The sequence below is a fragment of the Oncorhynchus gorbuscha genome, linkage group LG14 (genome assembly GCF_021184085.1).
Source record: "Oncorhynchus gorbuscha isolate QuinsamMale2020 ecotype Even-year linkage group LG14, OgorEven_v1.0, whole genome shotgun sequence".
Taxonomy (NCBI): Eukaryota; Metazoa; Chordata; class Actinopteri; order Salmoniformes; family Salmonidae; genus Oncorhynchus; species Oncorhynchus gorbuscha.
Window position 1 is genome coordinate 48,599,777 of NC_060186.1, and position 26,392 is coordinate 48,626,168.

General features: G+C 42.2%; 2 protein-coding genes across 3 annotated transcripts; one reads left to right on the forward strand and one right to left on the reverse strand.

Annotated features, from left to right (window-relative positions):
* tube1 (tubulin, epsilon 1) lies at positions 1-12,174 on the forward strand. Of its 2 annotated transcripts, XM_046298202.1 has the most exons (12): positions 5-246; positions 522-595; positions 827-879; positions 1,025-1,085; positions 1,178-1,293; positions 1,597-1,718; positions 1,866-2,053; positions 2,185-2,357; positions 2,703-2,843; positions 5,076-5,216; positions 10,204-10,378; positions 10,645-12,174. In XM_046298202.1, exons 1-12 carry the CDS (start codon positions 222-224, stop codon positions 10,801-10,803), a joined length of 1,428 nt encoding a protein of 475 aa, XP_046154158.1. In that variant the 5' UTR covers positions 5-221; the 3' UTR covers positions 10,804-12,174. The 2 variants fall into 2 exon arrangements, with proteins under 2 accessions (XP_046154159.1, XP_046154158.1); XM_046298203.1 differs by lacking the exons at positions 10,204-10,378; positions 10,645-12,174 and adding an exon at positions 8,809-9,249 and having other exon boundaries at positions 1-246.
* LOC123995007 (cellular communication network factor 6-like) lies at positions 10,898-24,860 on the reverse strand. The gene is given in 6 exon segments (XM_046298204.1): positions 10,898-11,966; positions 14,847-15,040; positions 15,682-15,936; positions 16,369-16,525; positions 16,527-16,652; positions 24,723-24,860. Coding segments are annotated over 6 exon segments (1,062 nt in total). The 5' UTR covers positions 24,771-24,860; the 3' UTR covers positions 10,898-11,684.
* Between the last annotated feature and the right edge of the window lie 1,532 nt (positions 24,861-26,392).

Consider the following 26,392-nt stretch of genomic DNA (forward strand, 5'->3'; position numbering starts at 1 on the left):
GATGTCAAACTGAAGGGGAGAATATGATAAAAGAAACAAGTTGCATTGGTCCACGGTTTATGTTTCCATGACAAATATACGCCATCAACATGCGACAAACGTGCGCGGCGGATATAAAAGTGTCTTGTTACAGTCGTGTACATTTTCCCTGAAAGTTGATATGATGTTCTGTAAACGAGAACGTTGCACAAAGTCGTAGAAGACCGCTATTATTTCCAGTGATGACACAATCAGTTGTTGTACAGGGTGAGTTTGTTTGATACTGTCTATCTGACTTCTACGATTTTTGAGCAGTGACCAAGATGATCTATTTTGAGCTCATTGTTTACTGTGGTCTCGTAAACAAAGCAGCACCATGTTTGCGAAAGTTGTGTTACCCAGATGGCTGATGAGTGAGGCATATCAATGGGAATATCATTACTTGAAACTGGAAGAGCTAGCTAATGTTTACATGGGTCAGCTGGTTTCACAATTTTCTATGACAGACTATCCCCTTAGCTTTCATGGTCTGTGTTCTGCAGTTGGGCAGTGTGGTAACCAGGTGGGCTGCAGGTTTTGGGATCTTGCTTTGCGGGAACATTCCCATGTCAATAAAGTAAGTAATACTTTTTAAAGAAAATAAATAAAGATGAAATATTTGATTTTATGTGGAAAAATTCTAAGCTGGTAACCTAAATATACTTGCCTCCTGTTGTCCTCTCACTTGTTGTGTGAAATGGGACAGGAAGTTAGTCTACTGGTATGTTTCCATTGGACAACAGGCATAGGCTATTCATTACCCAAGCTGAATTATCTCTAGCATGTCCTTCCTATTTATTTATTTTAGAAAGGAATCTACGATGAGGCGCTGAGCAGCTTCTTTCGGAACGTTGACTCAAGGTAATTCCATCCTGCCAATCTCTTGCTGTGATCCATTCAACCCTAGCTACCACATGGCTGTGAAATGTGCATGTTCATTCAGACAAACAAATGGAGTGCCTTCTCAAATGACCGCTGTGGTTCCCTGCTACGTGTGTATTTCCAGGAGAAGTGTCGGGGGATCTTGTGACATCACTGGTGGGAGGATCCAATCCCTGAAGGCCAGGGTAAATTCCAGTGACAGTTATTGCTTCACTTTGACGTGTTTGTTTGTGTGTCGGCTTCACCCACTCTGACAAAACTAATGTCTTCACTACAGGCGGTGCTGGTGGACATGGAGGAGGGTGTGGTGAATGAGATCCTACAGGGCCCGCTGAGAGAATTGTTTGATAGCACTCAGCTCATCACTGATGTGTCTGGCTCAGGCAACAACTGGTTAGCGACTGTGCCTGCCTGCCTCGCGGGGTGCCATCTCGCATTCCTTGAAAATAATGCTTATGAAACTCTTTTTTTTTTTCTGTATAGGCTATACATGGTCATTTCCCAGGCTGGTCCCAGATCTGTTGGTGCTCTTGCCAACTCCATTTCTTATGGCATAACTATGAGTGACAAGGACTTGGCATGATAGCACCAGACTGGCACTCAGTAGTAATTTCCATCAGTACAATTGCAGGTACATTTTATGTTTGATAACATGAATTTGTAAAACAACTGTGCCACCTGTTTATTCCTCTCCAGGGCAGTGGGCCACTGGACGTATGGCTCAGCCTACAGGGAACAGATTGTGGACCAGCTGAGGAGGGCAGCAGAGCGTTGTGACTGCCTGCAGTGCTTCTTTCTCATTCACTCCATGGGTGGAGGTGAGGACTCGAGTGTACAAATGTATACATAGTCTCATAACTACTGAAACACATTATTACTACATGAACAACGTTGGCGTGTTCTGCTTTTTCAGTGTAACTTTTTGGATAACCATGATGTGTTGTGTCCTATGCTGTGATGGTCAGGAACTGGATCAGGTCTGGGCACCTGTGTGTTGAAGCTTCTGGAGGAGGAGTTCCCCGAGGTATGTCGTATCGTCACCTCAGTCTACCCCTCAGCAGAGGACGATGTCGTCACTTCCCCCTACAACAGTGTCTTGGCCATGCGGGAGCTCACCGAGCATGCCGACTGTGTCCTCCCTGTGGAGAATCAGGTGTGTTTGCGTGCGTGTAAGTTATTTTCCGTATTATGCATACGATGCATGACCATGTTTTACAGTCTGTTACTGACTGTTGTAAATAACAATTCCCTTCCATTTGTCCATTCTTATGATTCCTTTTCCAGTCACTGGTAGACATAGTGAACAAGATCAAGCACATGTCCCACAGTGGGAAGCCAGGTTCTGTGATCAAGAAGGACAGTGCCATCATCTCAGGCCAGGGAGGGGTCAGTGGAGCTGAGAAGCCTTTTGATGCCATGAACAACATCGTAGCCAACCTGCTGCTCAATATCACCAGGTAGACTACTGGAGATGAACTGGCTGCTGTCTGTGGCACTAGGCCTTTTATTTACCTTGACAGACTCTCTTCATTAAGCCTCCCAGGTGTTTGGAGTCTGGTCTCCAGTGCATTTTACTGCCACTGTAAAAATCAAGAGAAAAATCGGAATTTCATTAGAATTTCAAAAAATCCATCTCGCCAGCAACAATGTCATTGCCTACTGCAGTCATTGAACTGTTAAAGGGGTTATTTATGTCAATAAAGAAGACCACTTGTTTGTTTTAGGCGATAGCATCTGTCTGCTTGATTGTGAAATGTCTGATGTGTGATGTCAATTAGCTGTTTGTTTCTCTTTTATTGCAGTTCAGCTCGTTTTGAGGGATCACTCAACATGGACCTGAATGAGATAGCCATGAACCTAGTGCCCTTCCCTCGACTGCACTACCTGGTGCCCAGCCTCACCCCTCTGTACACCCTGGCTGATGTCAACATCCCCACCCGAAGGTCTGCTCTGCTGTCCCCTATTGCTAATTTTTCTCCTCTTTTGTTTAGACTTTTCTGTAACTCAGAATATTATATTTGGAACAGGATTGACAAGGGAACAGGATTCCCATGCAGTCAAGAAACAAGAACGATGCTGCTTTCAACTTTGCTTCATCATATCAATCCGCATGTTTTATATTGTACTATTAGTTTCTTCATCTCTGCCAACTGCTAGTAAGTTAGTCTTAGCAAGCTCCACATAATTATTTTGCATTAGCTGCTAATGCTAATCGCTAGGTAAATGCATTGAGCTAGCACGTAATATGAAGCTAGGGCATATCTGGCTAGCAAACGGTAGCTCTAATAGAGGCAGTGTTGCCAACTAATTTTCAGGGGAAGTTGCTTGAGGCAGGTCGATTTGTTACTAAAAGTTGCTAAATGACGTTGTGATATCATTGCGTAAAACTGCGTCATTACGTAGAATACACAATAACGTTACTCAAATTGACTGGCCATCTCGGCAAAAATATGATTTGACATTTGTTAGTTTCGATTTTTTTTGTTTATCACATATTTTTGTTTGTAAAAGTAATATAAACGCAACACATTTTATATGATCAGATATTTTTATTTTGAAACCTAACACTTAATTATTGAACAATTACACTATTGAATAATTACATTTGAATTATTTGCTTTTAATCTAGTAAACCTACACATTCTAAACAATTATAGTTTTAAGCAGTGTATTGGTAGTTAGTTATGCTTGGCTGCAAAGTGCATTGTGAGTGACGTTCGCAACAGACGCTCAGCTCGGTCACAGGCAGCTGCAGTCAGCCAACAATGATTTTCTATTTGCCGAAATTGCTGCTGGCTGTGCACGAGCTGAGCGCCTGCTACTGACATCACTCACAATGCACTTTTTGCAGCCAGGCACGTGTGTTGTGACCGAGTGTGTGACAGAGAAAATCGTTTTTGTGTCATTTAGTGGGAAAATGCGTGCATTTTAGCGTTTGTCACTTTTCAAAAGTTGCTAAAAGTTTCAAATATATTTTTAAAAGTAGCTAAATTTGTTGCTAGGTGCTGTTTAACAAAAAAAGTTGCCAGGTGTTATGGTTGCCATAACACATGCATACAACCACACAAGACAAACATTAAATAATATTCAATCACATATATGGTAACGGGCTATAGTGCATAACACAGAATCCTCATACAGGGTAGTCTGAAAAGTTGCTAAATCTTGGGATCACTGAATACAGGTGCTTGCCAGTGGTGGTGGCAGCATGTTGCTTGAACAAAGTCATGTTCTGGATCAGAGAGAATAGGTGAAGCTTGATAACATCTAAAATCTTGATAACATTTCTATTCAAAGGGTTGGGTCCCCTGGGAAGCACTGACTTCACAACTCCTACTATACTGTCTTTTTCATTCACTTTCATGACAACACCAACCACAGAATTAGAATAGCCTAACCATTTTTAATTATATGATTCCAACAATTCACATAATAAATATCAATATTATACATAATATATGCCATTTATTTATACAGTACCAGTCAAAAGTTTGGACACACCTACTCATTCAAGGGTTTTTCTTTATTTCTACTATTTTCTACATTGTAGAATAATAGTGAAGACATCAAACATATGAAATAACACATATGGAATCATGTAGTAACCAAAAAAGTGTGAAACAAATCCAAATATATTTACTGCATAAATGTTTTGGTACCCAGCTGCGCAGGCAACAAAATAGTAGCTAGCTACCAGCCCCCACTCTTGTCTCGTGAGCCCAAAACGAGGCCATTGGTATGGAAACTCATGCAGCAGTGTGCAGTTAACGGAATAAGTTATTTCTGATTTCTGTGTGTTAAATTGAGCGGAGGTGATTTTCATCGGGACAGGAAAGTTGTGGGGTAATAGAACTGTTGTGCGATTGGGACAGTATGGGCAAAAAATGTACAGGACAAGACTGAACAGGAACTCATTTTCACTCGAGTGGGTCTCTTTTCTGGATGAATGTGGGAAATCTATTAGCAGCACATTGTGCCAATGATCATGTCCAAGCCTGTATAATGTTAAGTGTACTGCAAAAGAGCTAGTGTGGTATTTCACATTTCTTAGTTGAATGCACTTTAGTTAGTTTGGCACCATGGATAATAGTGTCTACTGAATGAGTCAAATGTAAATGGCATGTATTCCTTGTGTATAGTTGTTGTTCCTTAGCTGTGTACCCTGTCTACCTCAGGCTTGATCAGATGTTCACTGATGCCTTCAGTAAAGACCACCAGCTGATCCGGGCTGACCCCAAACACAGCCTGTACCTGGCCTGTGCCCTCATGGTCCGTGGCAACGTGCAAATGTCTGACCTCCGCAGGAACATAGAGAGGTAAGACCCAGAGAAAGCTACTAGGATTGTTCCACCTCAAAAAGCACACGCACCGTCTCAGATTTTCCTGAAATTGTTTCTGAAGTTAGAAACAAGTAAGAGTCGCAATCCTGAAACATTTTTATTCGTTGAAGTTTTATTTGATCTCGGAGAAAATAAGCTAATTGATTGCACGCAAGTTGTCCCTTTTTTATTTATTTTTTATGGTTCACTGTAACGGCGTTCTTCGTTTGTCAAAAGAGAGTCGGACCGAAATGCAGCGTAGTGGTTACTCATGACTTTAATAGAAAAAGTGACACATGAAATAACGATACAAAACAACAAACGGAACGTGAAACCTAATTACAGCCTATCTGGTGAAACTACACAGAGACAGGAACAATCACCCACGAAATACAAAGCGAAACCAGGCTACCTAAATATTGTTCCCAATCAGAGACAACGAGAATCACCTGACTCTGATTGAGAACCGCCTCAGGCAGCCAAGCCTATACAACACCCCTAATCAGCCGCGATCCCAAATACTACAAACCCAATACGAAAATACAATAACATAAACCCATGTCACACCCTGGCCTGACCAAATATATAACGAAAACACAAAATACAATGACCAAGGCGTGACATTCACATAATATTCAATAAATACAGTACCAGTCAAAAGTTTGGACACACCTACTCATTCCAGGGTTTTTCTTTCTTTTTAATATTTTCTATGTTGTAGAGTAATGGTGAAAGCATCAAAACTATGAAATAACACACAGAATCATGTAGAAACCTAAGACGTGTTAAAACAAATCCAAATATATATATTTGAGATTCTTCAAAGTTGCCACCCTTTGCCTTGATGACAGCTTTGTACACTCTTGGCATTCTCTCAACCAGCTTCATGAGGAATGCTTTTCCAACAGTCTTGAAGGAGTTCCCACATATGCTGAGCACTTGTTGGCTTCTTTTCCATCACTCTGCCGTCCAACTCATCCCAAACCATCTCAATTGGGTTGAAGTCGGTTGATTGTGGAGGCCAGGTCATCTGATGCAGCACTCCATCACTCTCCTTAGTCATATAGCCCTTGCACAGCCTGTAGGGGTGTTTTGGGTCATTGTTCTGTTGAAAAACAAATAATAGCGCAAAACAGATGGGATTGCTCATCGCTGCAGAATGCTATGGTAGACATCCTGGTTAAGTGTGCCTTGAATTCAGTGAAGATGCGACTACGGGATGCTGGCCTTCTCAGCAGAGTTGCAAAGAAAAAGCCACATCAGACTGGCCAATAAAAATAAAAGATTAAGATGGGCAAAAGGACACAGACAATGGACAGAGGAACTCTGCCTAGAAGGCCAGCATCCCGGAGTCGCCTCTTCACTGTTGACGTTGAGACTGGTGTTTTGCGTGTGCTATTTAATGAAGCTGCCAGTTGAGGACTTGTGAGGCGTCTGTTTCTCAAACTAGACACTCTAATATACTTGTCCTCTTGCTCAGTTGTGCACCGGGGCCTCCCACTACTCTTTCTATTATGATTAGATCTAGTTTTAGCTGTTCTGTAAGTAGTACACAGCATTGTACAAGATCTTCAGTTTCTTGGCAATTTCTCGCATGGAATAGCCTTCATTTCTCATAACAAGAATAGACTGAGTTTTAGAAGAAAATGATTTGTTTCTGACCCAAAAAAAATGCTGATGGTTGCTGATAATAGGCCTCTGTACGCCGTTGTAGATATTCAGTAAAAAAATTCAGTAAAAATAATCTGCCGTTTCCAGCTACAATAGTCATTTACAACATTAACAATGTCTACACTGTATTTCTGATCAATTTTATGTTATTTTAATGGACAAAAAATAACTTTTCTTTCAAAAACGTGTGTGTGTGTGTGTGTGTGTGTGTGTGTGTGTGTGTGTGTGTGTGTGTGTGTGTGTGTGTGTGTGTGTGTGTGTGTGTGTGTGTGTGTGTGTGTGTGTGTGTGTGTGTGTGTGTGTGTGTGTGTGTGTGTGTGTGTGGAGACAACTGGGTTATAGGGTACAGACGATAATGGAGAGGTTGTCTCAGTCTGTCACAACTGAGTGAGGACAATGGGTACCAAAGTGACAGGAAGTCACTCCAGACATACTTCCTCTAACAGTAGCTCAACGGTTCCCCCAAGTTGGGCAAGCAAGCGCCTTTGACTGTCGTCCCAGATGATGTATGGTCCTACTGGTCTCACACACACACACACACACACACACACAAAGCATGAAACTTTGGCCCAGAAACAGGCTCCAAACAGAACAACAGCTCTGTCACCGATGTGCAGGATTTAACCTTCACTCTCTCTCCAGTTAAGCTAGGAGGAACCAGTTAGTTTCTGTCTTGGCTGAGCACCCAGACATCATGGGGTCGTTCTACACACACAGGCCCCTATTAATGCAAAACGTACTTTTCTATCTTATGAGTTAGTTTATTTAACAAACTCAAGCCCAATGCCTATGCTTAAAGAAGGATATTTTAGTGCACAAGCATTGGTAAGGTTTAACAGAAAATGTCCTCATACTGGTACTGTATATATACTGAACAAAAATAAAAACGCAACAATTTTGCTGAGTTACAGTTTATATAAGGAAATCAGTCAATTTAAATAAATGTATTAGGCCCTAATCTATGGATTTCACATGATTGGGCAGGGGCATAGGCCCTCTCACCCACAGCCAATCAGAATAGTTTTTTTCTCCACAAAAGGACTTTATTAGAGTCAGAAATACTCCTCGGTACCATGCCCTCCCCCTATGACGATCCTGCAGGTGAAGAAGCCAAATGTGGAGGTCCTGGGCTGGTGTGGTTACTTGTGGTTGTGAGGCCTGTTGGACGTACTGCCAAATTCTCTAAAACAACGTTGGAGGCGGCCCATTCAATTCTCTGGATACAGCTCTGATGGACATTCCTGCAGTCTGCATGCCAATTGCACGCACCCTCAACTTGTAACATCTGCGGCATAGTGTTGCGTGATAAAACTGCACATTTTGAGGTGCCCTTTTATTGTCCCCATGATCATTACCTGTGTCATGTTCATGCTGTTTAATCAGCTTCTTCGTAGTCCATCCACATGGCAGGTGTGGCATAACTTGACAAAGGATAAAATGCTCACTAACAGGGATGTAAACTATTTTGTCCGCAAAATTTGAGAGAAATAAGATTTTTGTACGTATGGAACATTTCTGGGATCGTTTTTCAGCTCATGAAACATGGGACCAGAACATTTACATGTTGCATTTATATTTTTGTTCAATGTCGTACCAAACATCTGAGTTGGACCAAACTTCAGAACAATCTGAGATGGTGGGTGTCGTGGCTTGCTGAAATGACATGGAACAATCCATTCTTCACTGATCCCCCACGGGGGAAATTACTTTGAGCACTATCCTCCCCTCCCCCGTCTCGAATAAAAAGGGCTGCCAGTTCACCCAGCATCATAACTACTCATAAGACCCAGAGATGACCTTCCCCGACTGCTCACTCTCAAATAGTGTTCCCATTCACCGCCGTGTGTTTGTGCTCCAGTACAGACGCCCCTGATTTATGACTGGCCCATTCAGCTCCCACCTTCTTCCCTCCCTGCAGAGACCTTTTTCACGTGGCATGTTGTCAAGAGCAACAGAAACAGGAGCTTCTATGAGCGCACATACTTGCGTGTGTGTGTGACCACCATCTAAATCAGGAGGGGAAATCTCCTGGAGCACAGAGTCCTCTTGGCACGTTTAGTGGCTTTCGATAGCGACCATATTATTCACCTTGGTTGTTGAATTAGCCTGCACATAAAGATACCATTTTTTATGTCAACCCTGGATATGTGGTTTGTGTCAGTGTCTGGGACCTGTAATCTCCTGTAATATGAATCTGTATGCAGACGATACGGTTATGTACGTCATTTGCACCAACTGTTGACCAAGCTATGTTAGAGCTGCAATCTGATTTTGTTACAGTACATTACAGAAAGCCCTTGTTGACTTAATTCGGGCAAATCTAAAAATATGTTCTCTAATTCATGCAAAAAATGTCTCTGATGGACTACTTACAGTATTTACTCATTGGCTGATTCTCTCGTTGTGTGTGTTCCTGCCAATACATGTCTGGCCGTTTTGGATTTATTAAAGATCTCATGTTAAAAAAAGCATGATGAGCTAGTTTAAAAAGCTAAGGTTTAAAGTGGGCTTCTTTTTTCAGAAATATATCTTGCCTCTCTAAACAGCAGGAAACAGGTTTTAAAATAAACTTTCCTGACAGTTTTGGACTATGGTGACACCATTCATCAAATTGCAGCAGACGCCACTTTAAGACCTTTGGGTGCATTCAACCATAGAGCACTTCGCTTTATCACAGGTGACTGGTTTAGTACTCATCACTGCATCCCGTGACAGAAGGTCGGCTGGTGCTCACTAAAGTCCCATAGAGAACTTCATTAGTTTCTTTTTGTTTACAAAGCTCTGCTGAAAAAGCTTGCAACCTACTTAACTTCACAGGGGAGAGAGAAAAAGTGAGACACCAAACCCATTCATAGGGGTGGTGAACTCGAGATTCCACTAGTCCGACTCTGTGCCGCTCTAGGTAGATACGCGTTCCGTTTTAATGGTCCCCATTCTTGAAACTCTTTGCATCTTGAGTACCCGGTGCCACCATGGCAGTTTTTTACTCTAGTATTAAATGTGTTGAATGAGAGTTGTATTTATTTTTTAAGAAGAAGAAATTGTTGTGTTTAATGTTGTAGGTTTCTTTTGTGAGTCTTTGGTTAGAGTGACTATTTTGTTGTATTGCTGTGTTCAGGGCACCTTTTTAAAAAGGAGACCCCGGTCTTAATGGGTTTCTTGTGACTAAGTTAAAAAATAAAAATAAACACCCTTGGGCTGATTTTCCCGGAGTCTAAAATGCACTTTTAATTAATATTCTCTATGGAGAAGGACAAGCGGATCCGTCTTCATAGAAAAGCCGCATTTATTCTCCTTTCCTTCTTCCTCTCAGACTGAAGCCCATGCTGCCTTTTGTGTCATGGAATCAGGAGGGATGGAAGACAGGCCTGTGTTCTGTGCCCCCTGTGGGTCACTCCCACTCACTCCTAGCCCTGGCCAACAACACCTGTGTCAAATCCACCTTCATGGAGCTCCGAGACCGCTTCACCAAGCTCTACAGGAAGAAGGTACATCCTAATCTTCAATCGCAACAATCCAAAACTCTGTTGCAAAATAAGTGTTTACGGTCCAGAAGATTGAGGGTTAAAAGACAGCAAAAAGACCCATTTCTATTTCACAGTGGACAATAGTAGAGTTCTAATAAGGAAAGACCAACAGTTAATGTTCTCTAAGTAGGTTTGTAGACCCCTGTGTTTTCCCAATCACTTGTTTCTCCTTCCTTTCGCAATCCGTGTGGAGTTTTCTTGTCTGAAACGATGGATTGTTTTGACAGGCTCACATGCATCACTACTTGCATGTGGACGGGATGGAGCAGGGCTGCTTCACGGAAGCGATCTCCTCCCTCTCTTCTCTGATAGAAGAGTACAGTCAGCTGGATGCCACCAAGGACAGACTGATGCCTGACGCTGCCAGGCTCAACATCGCCACATGAAGGTCCTCTGTGTGTACGCACTAGCAGACTACACATAGTGGAGCGTGTTTGTGTGTGTCTGCAAAGCACTTTTGTGTTTTATTAGCAGAAAATAGTACTGTAATTTGATAACTTGGTTTATTTATTTTTATAAGTTACAAAGCATTTCTTTCCTGTGTCTAAATGATATTCCTTATTAATTGTAATTTATTTTTACTGGATAACTGAGTTATGAATATGTATGCCTTGAAAAGGGTCAACAACACAGGGGAAAATACAAAAACAAATAACTATGAATTTTTATTGATTCTGAATCTAAATTTCTAGTGAATCAGAGTGGACGTGAGATTGTATGAGGTATTGTGGTGCAAACTATGTTGAGAATTAACTGGTAGGAAGATGTATTGTGATCCAGCTGGTACACTGTTGATAAGGGGTATAATCAGTGGGTCGCTACAAAGGTGAATTAAGATAGAGCAAACATGTTTGCTCTATCTATGCCTGTTGCCACTAATGGCCTCACTCACAGCCTTATTGTTTAATGAGGTACTGCAAAACCCATAGAATCGAGGTCTATCCCCACATTGTCATCACGTACATTACATTTCCTTTCATGTTAATTGTCAAGCAATATACCCAGAACAAGTTGTTTCTCTCCCGTCTTCATGAGTTGAGGTTCTACGTTGAAACTTTCCATACCAGCCCACTGGCATATCGCCAGAACACAGGCACTGTTCAGTAGCACTTCATGGCCAGGCCGAACCCTGACCAGCTCAGCCCTGTACACACAAATACCATACCGACTCGGGCAGCACAGAGCCAGAGGCAGATAGGCCAGGCCTGTGTTAGTCTATGGGCATGGACATGGCTCTGAGGTTGATTTATAGATGCTGGAGAAGGTGCTAGAGGAAGCGTAGCTCTGCGAACATGTCCCCAGGGTCATTACACTTCCTCTGGCACACGCAGGACGTTATCCACTGCATCTTCCAGTGCACGTTGGAGCCGCCCTTGCACTTGAAGTTGACGGTCACCATTTTGGATTTGTTGGGGATGCAACAGCGCTTGTCAGTGCAGATGCCGCAGTAAGTGGGTTTGAAACTTTTGGTGCTAGTGCACCCAGACAGGGTCAGCTTCTCTGCTTTCTTAGCCTGGAACTTGGGCTTGCATGTCTTTCCTCTCAGCATCTAGAGGGAAAAGGGACATAGTTAAATATTCTCTTGTCATATGATAGATTGATAGGGTTTCTATCATACTTCTGCTCTCCATTTGTGAACATACAGTGACTTCAGAAAGAATTCACACTCCTTGACTTTTCACATTTTGTTGTGCGACAAAGTGAAATAAAAATAGATTTGTTAAAGATCTACACAAAATACTATGACAAAATGGATATAAACTCATTGTAAAGGGTTTAAACACGGTTTCCCATGCTTGTTCAATGAACCATAAAAAATGAATGAACATGCACCTGTGGAACGGTCATTAAGATACTAACAGCTTACAGACGGTAGGCAATTAAGGTCACAGTTATGAAAACTTAGGACACTAAAGAGGCCTTTCTACGGCCTCTGAAAAACACAGAAAGAAAGATGCCCAAGGTCCCTGCTAAACTGCGTGAACGTGCCTTAGGCATGCTGCAAGGAGGCATGAGGACTGCAGATGTGGCCAGGGCAATATATATGTCCATACTGTGAGATGCCTAAGACGGGACGGACAGCTGATTGTCCTCGCAGTGGCAGACCACGTGTAACAACACCTGCACAGGATAGGTACATCCGAACATCTCACCTGCGGGACAGGTACAGGATGGCAACAACAACTTCCCGAGTTACACCAGGAACGCACAATCCCTCCATCAGTGCTCAGACTGTCCGCAATAGACTGTCCGTAATAGACTGAGATTGGCTGGACTGAGGGCTTGTAGGCCTGTTGTAAGGCAGGTCCTCACCAGACATCACCGACAACAACGTTGCCTATGGGCACAAACCCACCGTCGCTGTACCAGACAGGACTGACAAAAAGTGCTCTTCACTGACGAGTCAGGGTTTTGCCTCACCAGGGGTAATGGTCTGATTTATGTTTATCGTCGAAGGAATGAGCATTACACAGGCCTGTGCTCTGGAGCAGGATCGATTTGGAGGTGGTTGGTCCGTTATGGTCTGGGGTGGTGTGTCACAGCATCATCGGACTGAGCTTGTTGTCATTGTAGGCAATCTCAATGCTGTGCGTTACAGGGAAGGCATCCTCATGTTGTACCCTTCCTGCAGGCTCATCCTGACATGACCCTCCAGCATGATTTCCTGCAAGACATGGCCAGCGAAGAGCCCGGATCTCAATCCCATTGAGCACGTCTGGGCCCTGTTGGATCTGAGGGCTAGGGCCATTCCCCCAGAAATGTCAGGGAACTTGCAGGTACCTTGGTGGAAGAGTGGGGTGACATCTCACAGAAAGAACTGGCAAATCTGGTGCAGTCCATGAGGAGGAGATGCGCTGCAGTACTTAATGCAGCTGGTGGCCACACCAGATACTGACTGTTACTTTTGATTTTGACCCCCCCTTTGTTCAGGGACACATTATTCCATTTCTGTTAATCACATGTCCGTGGAACTTGTTCCGTTTATATCTCAGTTGTTGAATCTTATGTTCATACAAATATTTACAGATGTTACGTTTGCTGAAAATAAACGCAGTTGACAGTGAGAGGACGTTTCTTTTTTTGCTGAGTTTATAGACAGTACCAGTCAAATGTTTGGACACATGAACTTTTATCAAGGCACACCTGTTAATTGAAATGCATTCAAGGTGATTACCTCATGAAGCTGGTTGAGAGAATGCCAAGCATGTGCAAAGCTGTCATCAAGGCGAAGAGTGGCGACTTTGAAGAATTTCAAATATAAATATAAAATTATATATTTTGAACAAAGTTCCATATGTGTTATTTCATAGGTTTGATGTCTTCACTATTATTCTACAATGCAGAATAGTAAAAATAAAGAAAACCCCTTGAATGAGTAGGTGTGTCTAAACATTTGACTGGTAATATATATATATATCTTGATTAGATATGTATTCAACCCCCTGAGTCAATACATGTTAGAATCACCTTTGGCAGTGATTACAGCTGTGAGTCTAAGAGATTTACACACGTGGATTGTACAATATTTGCAGATGATCTTTTTAAATTTCTTCAAATTCTGTCAAGGTGGTTGTTGATCATTGCTAGACAGCCATTTTAAAGTCTTGCCATAGATTTTATATAGAATTTAAGTCAAACTGTATCTAGGCCACTCCATGTCATCTTGATAAGCAGCTCCAGTGTATATTTTCCCCCCCTCTCCCTATTCTTTGCCGATGACGAACGTACCCATAACAACAGCCACCACCATTCTTGAAAATATGAAGTGGTACTCTGTGATGTGTTGTGTTGGATTTGCACAAAACATAACGCTTTGTATTACAGACATAAAGTTAGTTTCTTTGTCACATTTTTTTCTGTATTACTTTCATGCCGTATTAAAAACAGGATGAATATTTTGGAATGTTTTTTTATTCTGTACAGGCTTCCTTCTTTTCACTCTGTCATTTAGAGAGTAGCTACAAGGTTGTTGATCCATCCTCAGTTTTCTCCTATCACAGCCATTAAACTCTTAACTGTTTTAAAGTCACTTTTGGCCTCATGATGAAATCCCTGAGCGATTTTCTTTCTCTCCGGCAACTGAGTTAGGAAGGACTCAAGACATTGCAACTTTTCATTTGTAAACATTTATAAAAGCATAATACCACTTTGATATTGTGGGGAATTGTGTAGGCCAGTGACGACATCATCTCAATCTAACCCATTTTAAATGCAGGCTGTAACACAACAAAACGTGGAAAAAGTCAAAAGGTGTGAATTATTTCTGAAGGCACTGTATACAGTAGTTCCCAGACCATTGTCATATTTTCAGATTAAGAAATATCACTGGGTGTTGTGGGCGTACAAGTCAGTTATTTAACATTTCACTGATCACCATCAGAACACATCATCTCTCAGAGAAGAGCCTGGCTGATCAGTGGTCAGTCACCTGGACGGACTTCATGATGCTCTTCTCACACGGCCGCAGCAGGCAGAGGCGGCGGTCCTTCCTCATCTCACACTTGCCGTTGTCATTGTTGACCCGGACTGAGATACCCAGGCCACAGGTCTTGGAGCAGGGGCTCCACGGAGTGGTCTGGATCAGGCAATTCTTCTTCCAGGCTAAAGGAGGATCCCTGTAAGCTTTCGGTTTTACAGTATTAAAAGGGCATCGCTAGAGGAAGGGACCCGGCCTGTACGCCGCCATGCTGCTATAGAGCACATGCTGTTCAGAGTGAATCAAGAGCCCTCGGTCCTCAGTCATTCTGCCTGCTAAAGATTATTGGATAGCCCAGCTGGAGAGAAATTATCTTTAGGCGGGCCATGATGTCAAGATGGTTTCAATTGCCTCTTTGTAAGGTTTGAAGTCAGTGATTGCAAACATATTTGATTTGTGTGTTGGCAATATCAAAAACATCAGCACCTAGTGACGGCTAACCTTTCAGATTCACTAGAAAGCAGGACGTTTGTGTTTATCAAGCCAAGCAAAGCAAACATTTACTCAAATATATCAAAAGAAGCATACTTAAAAGAGGCATTGGTGCTTTTGATGGAAAGTGAACTAGAGCTCTCTCTATGGACGTTTGTGCATGACTGGAACCATCCACCCTACTCCCTCTGTGTGGCTAACCACAGTCAGTCAGCCACACTCCATCCACCCTCTGCACTTCCCAGCCAAAGTAAACAAAAACGCCTCCCTCTTTCCATCCAGCTTTTACAGCAATTAGCATTCCAGGGCAGAAAAGCTGGCGGTTCTAGCCCTGGTTTTCCCTGCAAACACACACCTGGCATGGCGGCCATGTTTGGTGTGTCCTGCTGGTGTTTTCTGGAGGCACCAGGGGCGCTCTGCAGGCCAGCTGGCAGGGGTGCGTTGCTCCTCAGAGGGGCAGGACCCAGGAGACCAGCGGGCTTCTGGATGAAGGCCGGGGTGCAGCCGATGGCTCCCGCGATGCACGTGCATTTATACAGCGGGCTGGGCTGGAAGGCCTCGCCGTTCTCATAGTGGGCCCCATTCAGGTCACAACCAACTGCCATCAAGTCTACAGAGAAGGAGATGGGGAAACTGAACACGACTCGGTTGACTGGCCTGTGCACTGCTTGCAGCAGTCTTCTGGTCTTAGTGTGTTTCTATTAGTGTGGTTGGCCTTGGGGTGTTTGCCTGATTGATTTATGTGTGCGACCTACTGGGTTCTTTTCATGATCAAAGAGACTAAAGGTAAATGACTTTACCAATCTCATGGAACTACAGGTTTATGCAAATCTACAATCCTGAGTGAGTAGCATGGGATTCAAGTATTTAGCTGTAGTACAGTTTCTAGCCAGGTCTTTGAAGTAGCTGGGTCCTATTACACAATCCAGCTCCTGCCCCCTCTGAAAAAGTTATTGACCTTGAGACAGTCAGTCATACATTGACTTTGAACTCTTATGAATAGCCCGAAGGGGGTAACATATGAAACGAAAAGTTCACTCACAAGCGCAGACTCCGACCTCATATCGCGGCTGGTCATTAGAGAAGTCGCAGTACATGCCCTTGTGGGGGTCGCAGATGTCCCTCTCGTTGCAGGCCTCTCCTATCTGCCGGGCGCAGCTCTTACAGCAGCCACAGCCGTCCAGCACTGAGCTGACCCCCCGGGGCACACTGGGGCTTGGCCTTGCACTTACACGGCCACTGGCACAACTGTTTCCTCTCCAACACTGCCTTGCCTCCTCGCGGACCAGACAGCTGCCCACCATGGTTCTGAGCCCTGCATAGAGACTGGAGGGAAGGTAGGAAGGACAGGGTTCTTGTAGGGTTTTTAATATGTAACCTTTGTTTAACTAGGCAAGTCAGTTAAGAACAAAGTCTTATTTACAATGACGGCCTACACCGGCCAAACCCGGACGACGCTGGGCCAATTGTGTCCCGCCCTATGGGACTACCAATCACGCTCGGTTGTGATACAGCCTGGAATTAAACCAGGGTGTCTGTAGTGACGCCTCAAGCACCGAGATGCAGTGCCTTAGACCTCTGCGCCACTCAGGATCTCCATGTGGTGCAGTGGTAAAATACCACTGCTTGGGAGGTGGAATTAACAGGCTAACGATTTACTTTGATTACATAGCCATAATGCATTCATTACACGTCTATAAGCATTTCATTAACTTGCTCTAACAGGTCCTAACCACGTTGTTAAATGTTAATTAATAATTAACTATATCCATCGCATATTAGTATACATTGTGTGTATAATAAGGTAGTTGTTGTGAATTTGATTGATTAGATTACTTGTTAGATTTTAATGCATAGTCGAAACTAGAAGCACAAGCATTTCACTTCACTCACATTAACATCTGCTAACCATGTGTATGTGACCATTTGGATTTGATTTGATTTGATCTATAGTGCATTCATGTCATGCTATGCAAGAGCTCATATTTAGGTATCTTAATAGATGCATAATTGCAATGACACTGTGGTGTGCTTTTGCCATATCAGTGTTATTGAATATGCCTAAAGGCCAAGCTAGGGCTGTGACGGTCATGTAATTTTGTCAGCCGGTTATTGTCATGCAAAAGACTTGCCGGTCTCACACCATACACGTGGCCTGCGGTTATGAGGCCAGTTGGACGTACTGCCCCCCCCTTTCGACACACACACACATTTTGCTCTCAGAACAGACTCAATTCATTGGGGCATGTGTCGAAAGCGTTCCACAGGAATGCTGGCATATGTTGACTCCAATGCTTTTCACAGTTGTGTCAAGTTGGCTGAATGTCCTTTGGGTGGTGTACCATTCTTGATACACACAGGAAACCTAGCAGCGTTGCAGTTCTTGACACGCAGTGGGGCGCCTGGCACCTGCTACCATACCACGTTAAAAAGCACTTACAGTGCCTTGCGAAATTATTCGGCCCCCTTGAACTTTGCGACCTTTTGCCACATTTCAGGCTTCAAACATATTGATATAAAACTGTATTTGTTTGTGAAGAATCAACAACAAGTGGGACACAATCATGAAGTGGAACGACATTTATTGGATATTTCAAACTTTTTTAACAAATCAAAAACGGAAAAATTGGGCGTGCAAAATTATTCAGCCCCCTTAAGTTAATACTTTGTAGCGCCACCTTTTGCTGCGATTACAGCTGTAAGTCGCTTGGGGTATGTCTCTATCAGTTTTGCACATTGAGAGACTGACATTTTTTCCCATTCCTCCTTTCAAAACAGCTCGAGTTCAGTGAGGTTGGATGGAGAGCATTTGTGAACAGCAGTTTTCAGTTCTTTCCACAGATTCTCGATTGGATTCAGGTCTGGACTTTGACTTGGCCATTCTAACACCTGGATATGTTTATTTTTGAACCATTCCATTGTAGATTTTGCTTTATGTTTTGGATCATTGTCTTGTTGGAAGACAATTCTACGTCCCAGTCTCAGGTCTTTTGCAGACTCCATCAGGTTTTCTTCCAGAATGGTCCTGTATTTGGCTCCATCCATCTTCCCATCAATTTTAACCATCTTCCCTGTCCCTGCTGAAGAAAAGCAGGCCCAAACCATGATGCTGCCACCACCATGTTTGACAGTGGGGATGGTGTGTTCAGGGTGATGACCTGTGTTGCTTTGACGCCAAACATAACGTTTTGCATTGTTGCCAAAAAGTTCAATTTTGGTTTTATCTGACCAGAGCTCCTTCTTCCACATGTTTGGTGTGTCTCCCAGGTGGCTTGTGGCAAACTTTAAACAACACTTTTTATGGATATCTTTAAGAAATGGCTTTCTTCTTGCCACTCTTCCATAAAGGCCAGATTTGTGCAATATATGACTGATTGTTGTCCTATGGACAGAGTCTCCCACCTCAGCTGTAGATCTCTGCAGTTCATCCAGAGTGATCATGGGCCTCTTGGCTGCATCTCTGATCAGTCTTCTCTTTGTATGAGCTGAAAGTTTAGAGGGACGGCCAGGTCTTGGTAGATTTGCAGTGGTCTGATACTCCTTCCATTTCAATATTATCGCTTGCACAGTGCTCCTTGGGATGTTTAAAGCTTGGGAAATATTTTTGTATCCAAATCCGGCTTTAAACTTCTTCACAACAGTATCTCGGACCTGCCTGGTGTGTTCCTTGTTCTTCATGATGCTCTCTGCGCTTTTAACGGACCTCTGAGACTATCACAGTGCAGGTGCATTTATACGGAGACTTGATTACACACAGGTGGATTGTATTTATCATCATTAGTCATTTAGGTCAACATTGGATCATTCAGAGATCCTCACTGAACTTCTGGAGAGAGTTTGCTGCACTGAAAGTAAAGGGGCTGAATAATTTTGCACAACCAATTTTTCAGTTTTTGATTTGTTAAAAAAGTTTGAAATATCCAATAAATGTCGTTCCACTTCATGATTGTGTCCCACTTGTTGTTGATTATTCACAAAAAAATACAGTTTTATATCTTTATGTTTGAAGCCTGAAATGTGGCAAAAGGTCGCAAAGTTCAAGGGGGCCGAATACTTTCGCAAGGCACTGTACATTTGTTGTCTTGCCCATTCATCCTCTGAACGGCGCACATACACAATCCATGTCTCAAGGCTTAAAAATCCATTTTTAACTTGTCTCCTCCCCTTCAGCTACACTGATTGAAGTGGATTTAAAAACTGACATCAATAAGGGATCATAGCTTTCACCTGGATTCACCTGGTCTCTCCCTACGTTCTATTTTGTATACTCAGTGCCTTTGGAAAGTATTCAGATCCTTGACCTTTACCACATTTTGTTAGGTTTCAGACTTATTCTAAAATCAATTAACTACCATATAATGACAAAGCGATAACAGGGTTTTATAATTTTTTTGCAATTTTTTAAATAAAAAAAACAGAACAGAAATACCTTATTTACATAAGTACTCAGACCTTTGCAATCAGACTCAACATAAATTGAGCTCAGGTTCATCCTGTTTCCATTGATCAGCCTTGAGATGTTTCGACAACTTGATTGGAGTCCACCTGTGGTAAATTAATTTGATTGGACATGATTTGGAAAGGCACACGCCTGTCTATATAAGGTCCCACAGTTGGAAGTGCATGTCAGAGTAAAAACCAAGTCATGATTTTGAAGGAAATTCCCTTAGAGCTCTGAGACAGGATTGTGTCAAGGCACAGATCTGGGGAAGGGTACCAAAACATTTCTGCAGCATTGAAGGTCCTCAAGAACACAGTGACCTTCATCATTCTTAAATGGAAGAAGTTTGAAACCAGCAAGACTCTTCCTAGAGCTGGCCGCCCGGCCAAACTGAGCAATCTGGGGAGAAGGGCCTTGGTCAGGGAGGTGACCAAGAACCCGATGGTCACTCTGACAGAGCTCCAGAGTTCCTCTGTGGAGATGGGAGAACCTTCCAGAAGGACAACCATATCTGCAGCACTCCACCAATAAGGCCTTTATGGTAGAGTGGCCAGACGAAAGCCACTCTTCAGTAAAAGGAACATGACAGCCTGCTTGGAGTTTGCCAAAAGACACCAAAAGGACTCTCAGACCATGAGAAACAAGATTCTCTGGTCTGATGAAACAAAGATTGAACTCTTTGGCCTAAATGCCAAGCGTCACGTCTGGAGGAAACCTGGCACCATCCCTATGGTGAAGCATGGTGGTGGCAGCATCATGCTGTGGGTATGTTTTTCAGCAGCAGGGCCTGGGAGACTAGTCAGGATCGAGGCATAAATGAACGGAGGAAAGTACAGAGAGATCTTTAATGAAAACCTGCTCCAGAGCACTCAGGCCCTCAGATTGGGGCGATGGTTCACCTTCCAATAGTACAAGTACCCTAAGCACACAAGATAACCAAGATAACACAGGAGTGGCTTCGGGACAAGTCTCTGAATGTCATTAGGTGTCACAGCCAGAGCCCAGACTTGAACCCGATCTAACATCTCTGGAGAGACCTGAAAATAGCTGTGCAGCGACACTCCCCATTCAACCTGACAGAGCTTGAGAGGATCTGCATAGAAGAATGGGAGAAACTCCCCAAATATAGGTGTGCCAAGCTTGTAGTGTCATACCAAAGAAGACTTGAGGCTGTAATAGCTGCCAAAGTTGCTTCAACAAAGTACTGAGTAAAGGTTCTGAAGACTTATGTAAAATGTCAGTTTTAAAAAATGTATACATTTGCAAACATTTCGAAGAAAAAAAAAACGTTTTGTTCCCCTGTAATTATGGGGTATTGTGTGTAGATTGAGGGGAAACAATTGAATCTCTTTTAGAATAAGGCTGTAACATAACAAAATGTGGAAAAAGTCACTTTCTGAATGCACTGTAGGCTGTCACCTGGAAGTGATGTCACTGACCTCTCAGCTCTCCTCTTCTTTGCAGTCAAAACAAAAGCAACAGCTTTCTGTCTCTTTATTTGTCATATTTTAAAATGTTTTATGTCCCAAAGTACACTGTAAATAGTAACATAAAATGTTACTAAATGTTTCATGAGTTTAATGATGATTAACGTGTTTACATTGTGCCAGGGGCTTAGCTAGCTACATTAGTAGCTAAGTAGCCAGGTCTAAGTATTTTTTATAAGTATTTTTAGTGTCTTGAGTATTTTTTCTAAGTGAGGCATGTTTATAAATGCTTTAGAAATCGGAAAATAGCAATGACAGTACAATGACTGCATAGAATTCATAGACCGTATAATGTTGGTGTTATAGATGGCAATATGGCAAACTGCACAGGTATGCAGGCTTCACATGCTTGTGAGAAGAAGGTATGTCACGGGCCTATAGGAGGGTTGGTTGTTTAGCAACAAAACCGATATGTGCGCCACTTTTGGGCAAAACAGACAGAGTTGGCTTGTTGTTGACAACATGTAAACTATATTTAGTCTCCAAATGTGTATTGAAAACATAAATACATTTGCACGAAGAGCACTTGTCTCTCAAATACGTCGTTACAGTTGTTTGTTCGCTAGCTAGCGAATTGTAGCCATATTAGCATTGTCATGAAATCAGCCAAAACACCTCAAAGCAAGACGTATCACGAACTACATACAACTAGCTTAAACAAGCCACCTACGATTCCCCACATGGCAGCTTCTTATCATTGTTGCTAGCTATCTGACGGTTCAGAATCATAACGCACGGCGTCCGGCACCATCGCAACATTTTCGTGATGTTGTCAGCCAACCCGTGTATACCTTTTGGCGTATTGACTAACATTGGTATACAGAAGCACTCTTTTATAGAAAATAAAAACAACTGCCATAATGATGACACTACACTTTCATTGTAATGTTACATCTACTGTATTAAGATACCTAAATATTAGCTATTGCATAGCATGACACGAATCTGCTATAGATATACTATGGATGTACTTTAATAACTTTGAATAATGCGGTTGGGACCTGTTATAAAATGGTAATGAAATGCTTATAGACGTGTAATACTGTAAATGTGTTATGGATATGTAGTCTAAGTTAATCGTTACCCAATAGGTAACAAAGCCTGCGATTGTGTTGCCTTATGTGACTTCATATAGTTTTGCCTTTGGTAAAGTTTAAAGTTCACCAAGAAGTCACCTAAGGTAGAACATTCACAACATTCACAACAGTCAAGAGGATACGAACAAGGATAAAAAGATTAGAACACCAAAACAATGCAGGACTAGTAACATGGTGTTCTTACAAAAGTATCAACAAATTCCATTAGTGAATTATAAAAATCGATCTTAAGAAAAAAATTATAGAAATTATATCAGTATTAATAGTGATAGAATTCAGATTGGCATTTTGATACACACAACATATCATACATACCTTGATGTGTAAATTGCTTTACAATCTTTGTCTTTTTCATTCCATAATCAGCAGTGACCTGTTATTAATCTAGAAATTGCCATGTTTAAATCAACATGGAGACCTCGAAAAACCTCTTCAGCCTTCAGACGTAAACAAGTAGTTCCTTTGTACATTAGCAGTAAGTCGCAGTATTTAGGTCAGTTTAACTGGGAGCAATTCATTTATGTTCCAACATATAGAAATTCTATAGCACAAATTTAAAATGTATTATATAAAAAAGGTACAACTCTCTGGAATGTCCATTGATTATGATTAGGGCTGCAAATGGATGGTATATTATTGGAAGCTTTCTAAATTTACCAGTAAACTACTGGAATTTTGGTAACTTTCAAGGAATGTATGGAATTTTATCAGATGACATCTATTGGCCTTTTTGGGTACTTCAGATAATCATTATCAATTGACTTAATGTTAAGTCTAGGGCTGATTTCAAGGTTTTACTGTTAACCTACAAAGCATTGCATGGACTTGCTCCTACTATCTCTCTGATTTGGTCCTGCCATACATATCTACACATATGCCATGGTCACAAGACGCAGGCCTCCTTATTGTCCCAGAATTTCTAAGCAAACAGGTGGAGGTGGGGATTTCTCCTATAGAGTTCCATTTTTATGGAATGGTCTGCCGATCCATGTGAGAGACGCAGACTCGGTCTCTCAACCTTTAAGTCCTTACTGAAGACGCAACTCTTCAGTAGGTCCTATGATTGAGTGTAGTCTGGCCCAGGAGTGTGAAAGTGAACGGCAAGGCACTGGAGTGACGAACCACCCTTGCTGTTTTTTCCTAGCCGGCTCTCCCCTCACCACATGGATTTTCTGCCTCTGACCCTATTACGGGGGCCTCCCATGCCATCCCTAGGGCGCATCACGACATGCTAGGCTTTTTTTGCTATACTGGACTTGAGCCACTGACGTGATCTTTCTGTCCGGTTTTGTACCCCCCTCGGGCTCGTATGGTTAAGGAAATCTTTGTGGGCTTTACTCTGCCTTGTCTCAGGGTAGTACGTTAGTGGTCTGTTGATTTCCCTTTGGTGGTGTGGGGACTGTGCTTTGGCGAAGTGAGTGTGGGGGGCAAGGGTCTGTCTGTCCTATCTGGTGCACTGTGTGATCTCATAACTTTCTTGTCCTTTCTGGTGTCCCGTGTGATCTTAGACATGTAATTTATGACAATAAAAACAGAAATATTGACAAGGGCAAAGTACCCTGTTTTTGCAATCATGGAAAACCGTTGTAAACCAAAAATATTTCCCCAACCCCTGATTACAATCTCAACTCTTTTCTCTACTAAATGGCCGTACTCTTATAATTTTACCCGGCACAGCCAGAAGAGGACTGGACACCCCTCGGAGGCTGGTTCCTCTCTAGGTTTCTTCCTTGGTTCCAGCATTTTGGGGAGTTTTTCGTAGCCACTGTGCTACATCTGCATTGCTTGCTCTTTGGTGTTTTAGGCTGGGTATCTGTATAGCAATTTGTGACAACTGTTGTTGTAAAACGGGCTTTATAAAATACATTTGATAGATTGGTTATGCCAAATATTGGAATCCTTTCTACCAAGTTTACAGAATGCGCTTATTTGAAAAGCACAGCAAACCTCATACCTCTTGCCCTCTTTTGCCAGGAACGTCTTTTAAAAAGTGACTTAAAGGGAACCCCTTTGACTGCGACTTTACTGTGACGTTACCTCACTCAGCAAGCCACAATAGTAATTTCCTGCCACTGTAGAATTAGCCACTCATTCAAAACAAAACCTTGAATCAAGTTGTATATATAAAATAAGGCCAAGAAAACACTTTAACCTAGAAAGTAACATAAGTACACAATTTTGTAAAGTGTGAATAACATCTGTTCAACTGATGCCTTACTTTGAGATCAACCCTACCACCTTTCTCTATGGTTTGTTGTCAACACCTTTTCCTGGTTCTCCCTGAGTATCACATCAAGCCTGGTCCTATCAGAGACCGCGGAGACACAACCCATCATTATTGTTCAGAGAAAAGGAAAGTGGCAGCTCTTACCTGTTGAGCTAGAATGACCAGGAGCAAAGAGCAGAGCAGAGATAGCATCTTTTAAGTACCCAGGTTTGGGTGAACTCTGGGAGCTTGAGAACGAAGGAGTGGGAAGGAGGGATAGCGACCGAGAGAGGAGGGGGAATGGGAAAGAGAGATCGAGGGAGCTGACCTGGTGGAGAGGCACAAAGCACCCCTCTGTCTCCTTCAAGCACACCTTTCTGTGGCTTACTGGTCCGAAGGAGAAATATTTAACTTCATAACTTCTGGTATGCTCTTAGACCTCCAAGTCCGACCCACTTGTTTATCCCCCAGTCTGTAGATCTATTGGCTAACACAAGCACATTCATATTGGATTCATCTGTGCTTCATTCTCAAACCTTGTAGCTTTCAGTTAAAAACGTATTTGAAACCACACTATACGGACACATTTTAGATGAACATGTTTACACTACACACATACTCTAAAGATAGACAGTATATGTGAATGAATGTATGTAGAAGTGATATTCTCAAGCAGGAGTGTACAGGGTTTTTCGTCTTCGTGTGGTGCTGGGCATGTCCTTGTTTTGGTGGGCCTGGATATATTTAAGGTAACATTCCTTAATTATTTACACTGTGTAAAGAGGTCCCTCTCACAGCCAGTAACCTACCTCAAACCCCTAACACAACAATCGACTACTTACAGTTACAGAAAATAACAGGTCATTGATCTTTTTTTTGCTTCAATTTACTGTGGTATGAGCATATTATTTTGAATTTTTGAAATCACTTTTTGAATGAAAATAATCCAATCAAAAATGATTATAAAACCGTAATCATTTGTTTAAATGTAGTGCTCATCTGAGATACTGTAGAGCAGGTTATGATCATTCTCTCTGTAAAAACACCAGGAAGTCATTTTAATTTTGGACATCTTTTCCCAGGTATTCCCACGCATAATAGAGAGACACTTGATCATATACAAATCCGACTGTATACATTGTTATGTTTTAGTCAAATATTATATCTGTTTGGGATTCTGAAAATGTCCCAGTTCTTCCATGGCCTGCATACTCACCAAACATGTCACCCACTGACCATGCTTGGGATGCTCTGGGTCGACATGTGTGACAGTGTTTTCCAGTTCCCGGCAATATCCAGCAACTTCACACAGACATTGGTTTTCTGATCCGCGCCCCTATGTTTTTTAATGGTACAGTGCTGTGAAAAAGTATTTGCCCCCTTCCTGGTTTCTTGTTTTTTTTCACATTTGTCACACTTATATGTTTCAGATCATCAAACAAATGTTTATATTACACAAAGATAACCCAAGTAAACACAAAATGCAGTTTTTAAGTAATAATTGTATTTATTAAGGGAAAAAAAGCTATCTGAACCTTCATGGCCCTATGTGACAAAGTAATTTCCCCCCCTTGTTAAATCATGAATTTACGATGGTTAATCACATTTTTTGGAAAGCTGAGTTCAATTTCACTAGCCACACCCATGCCGGATTACTGCCAGACCTGTTGAATCAAGAAATCACTTAAATAGAACCTGTCTGACAAAGTGAAGTTGGCCAAAAGACCTCAAAAAGCTAAACATCATGCCGCGATCCAAATAAATTCAGGAACAGATGAGAAACAAAGTAATTGACATCTATCAGTCTGGAAAGAGTTACAAAGCCATTTCTAAAG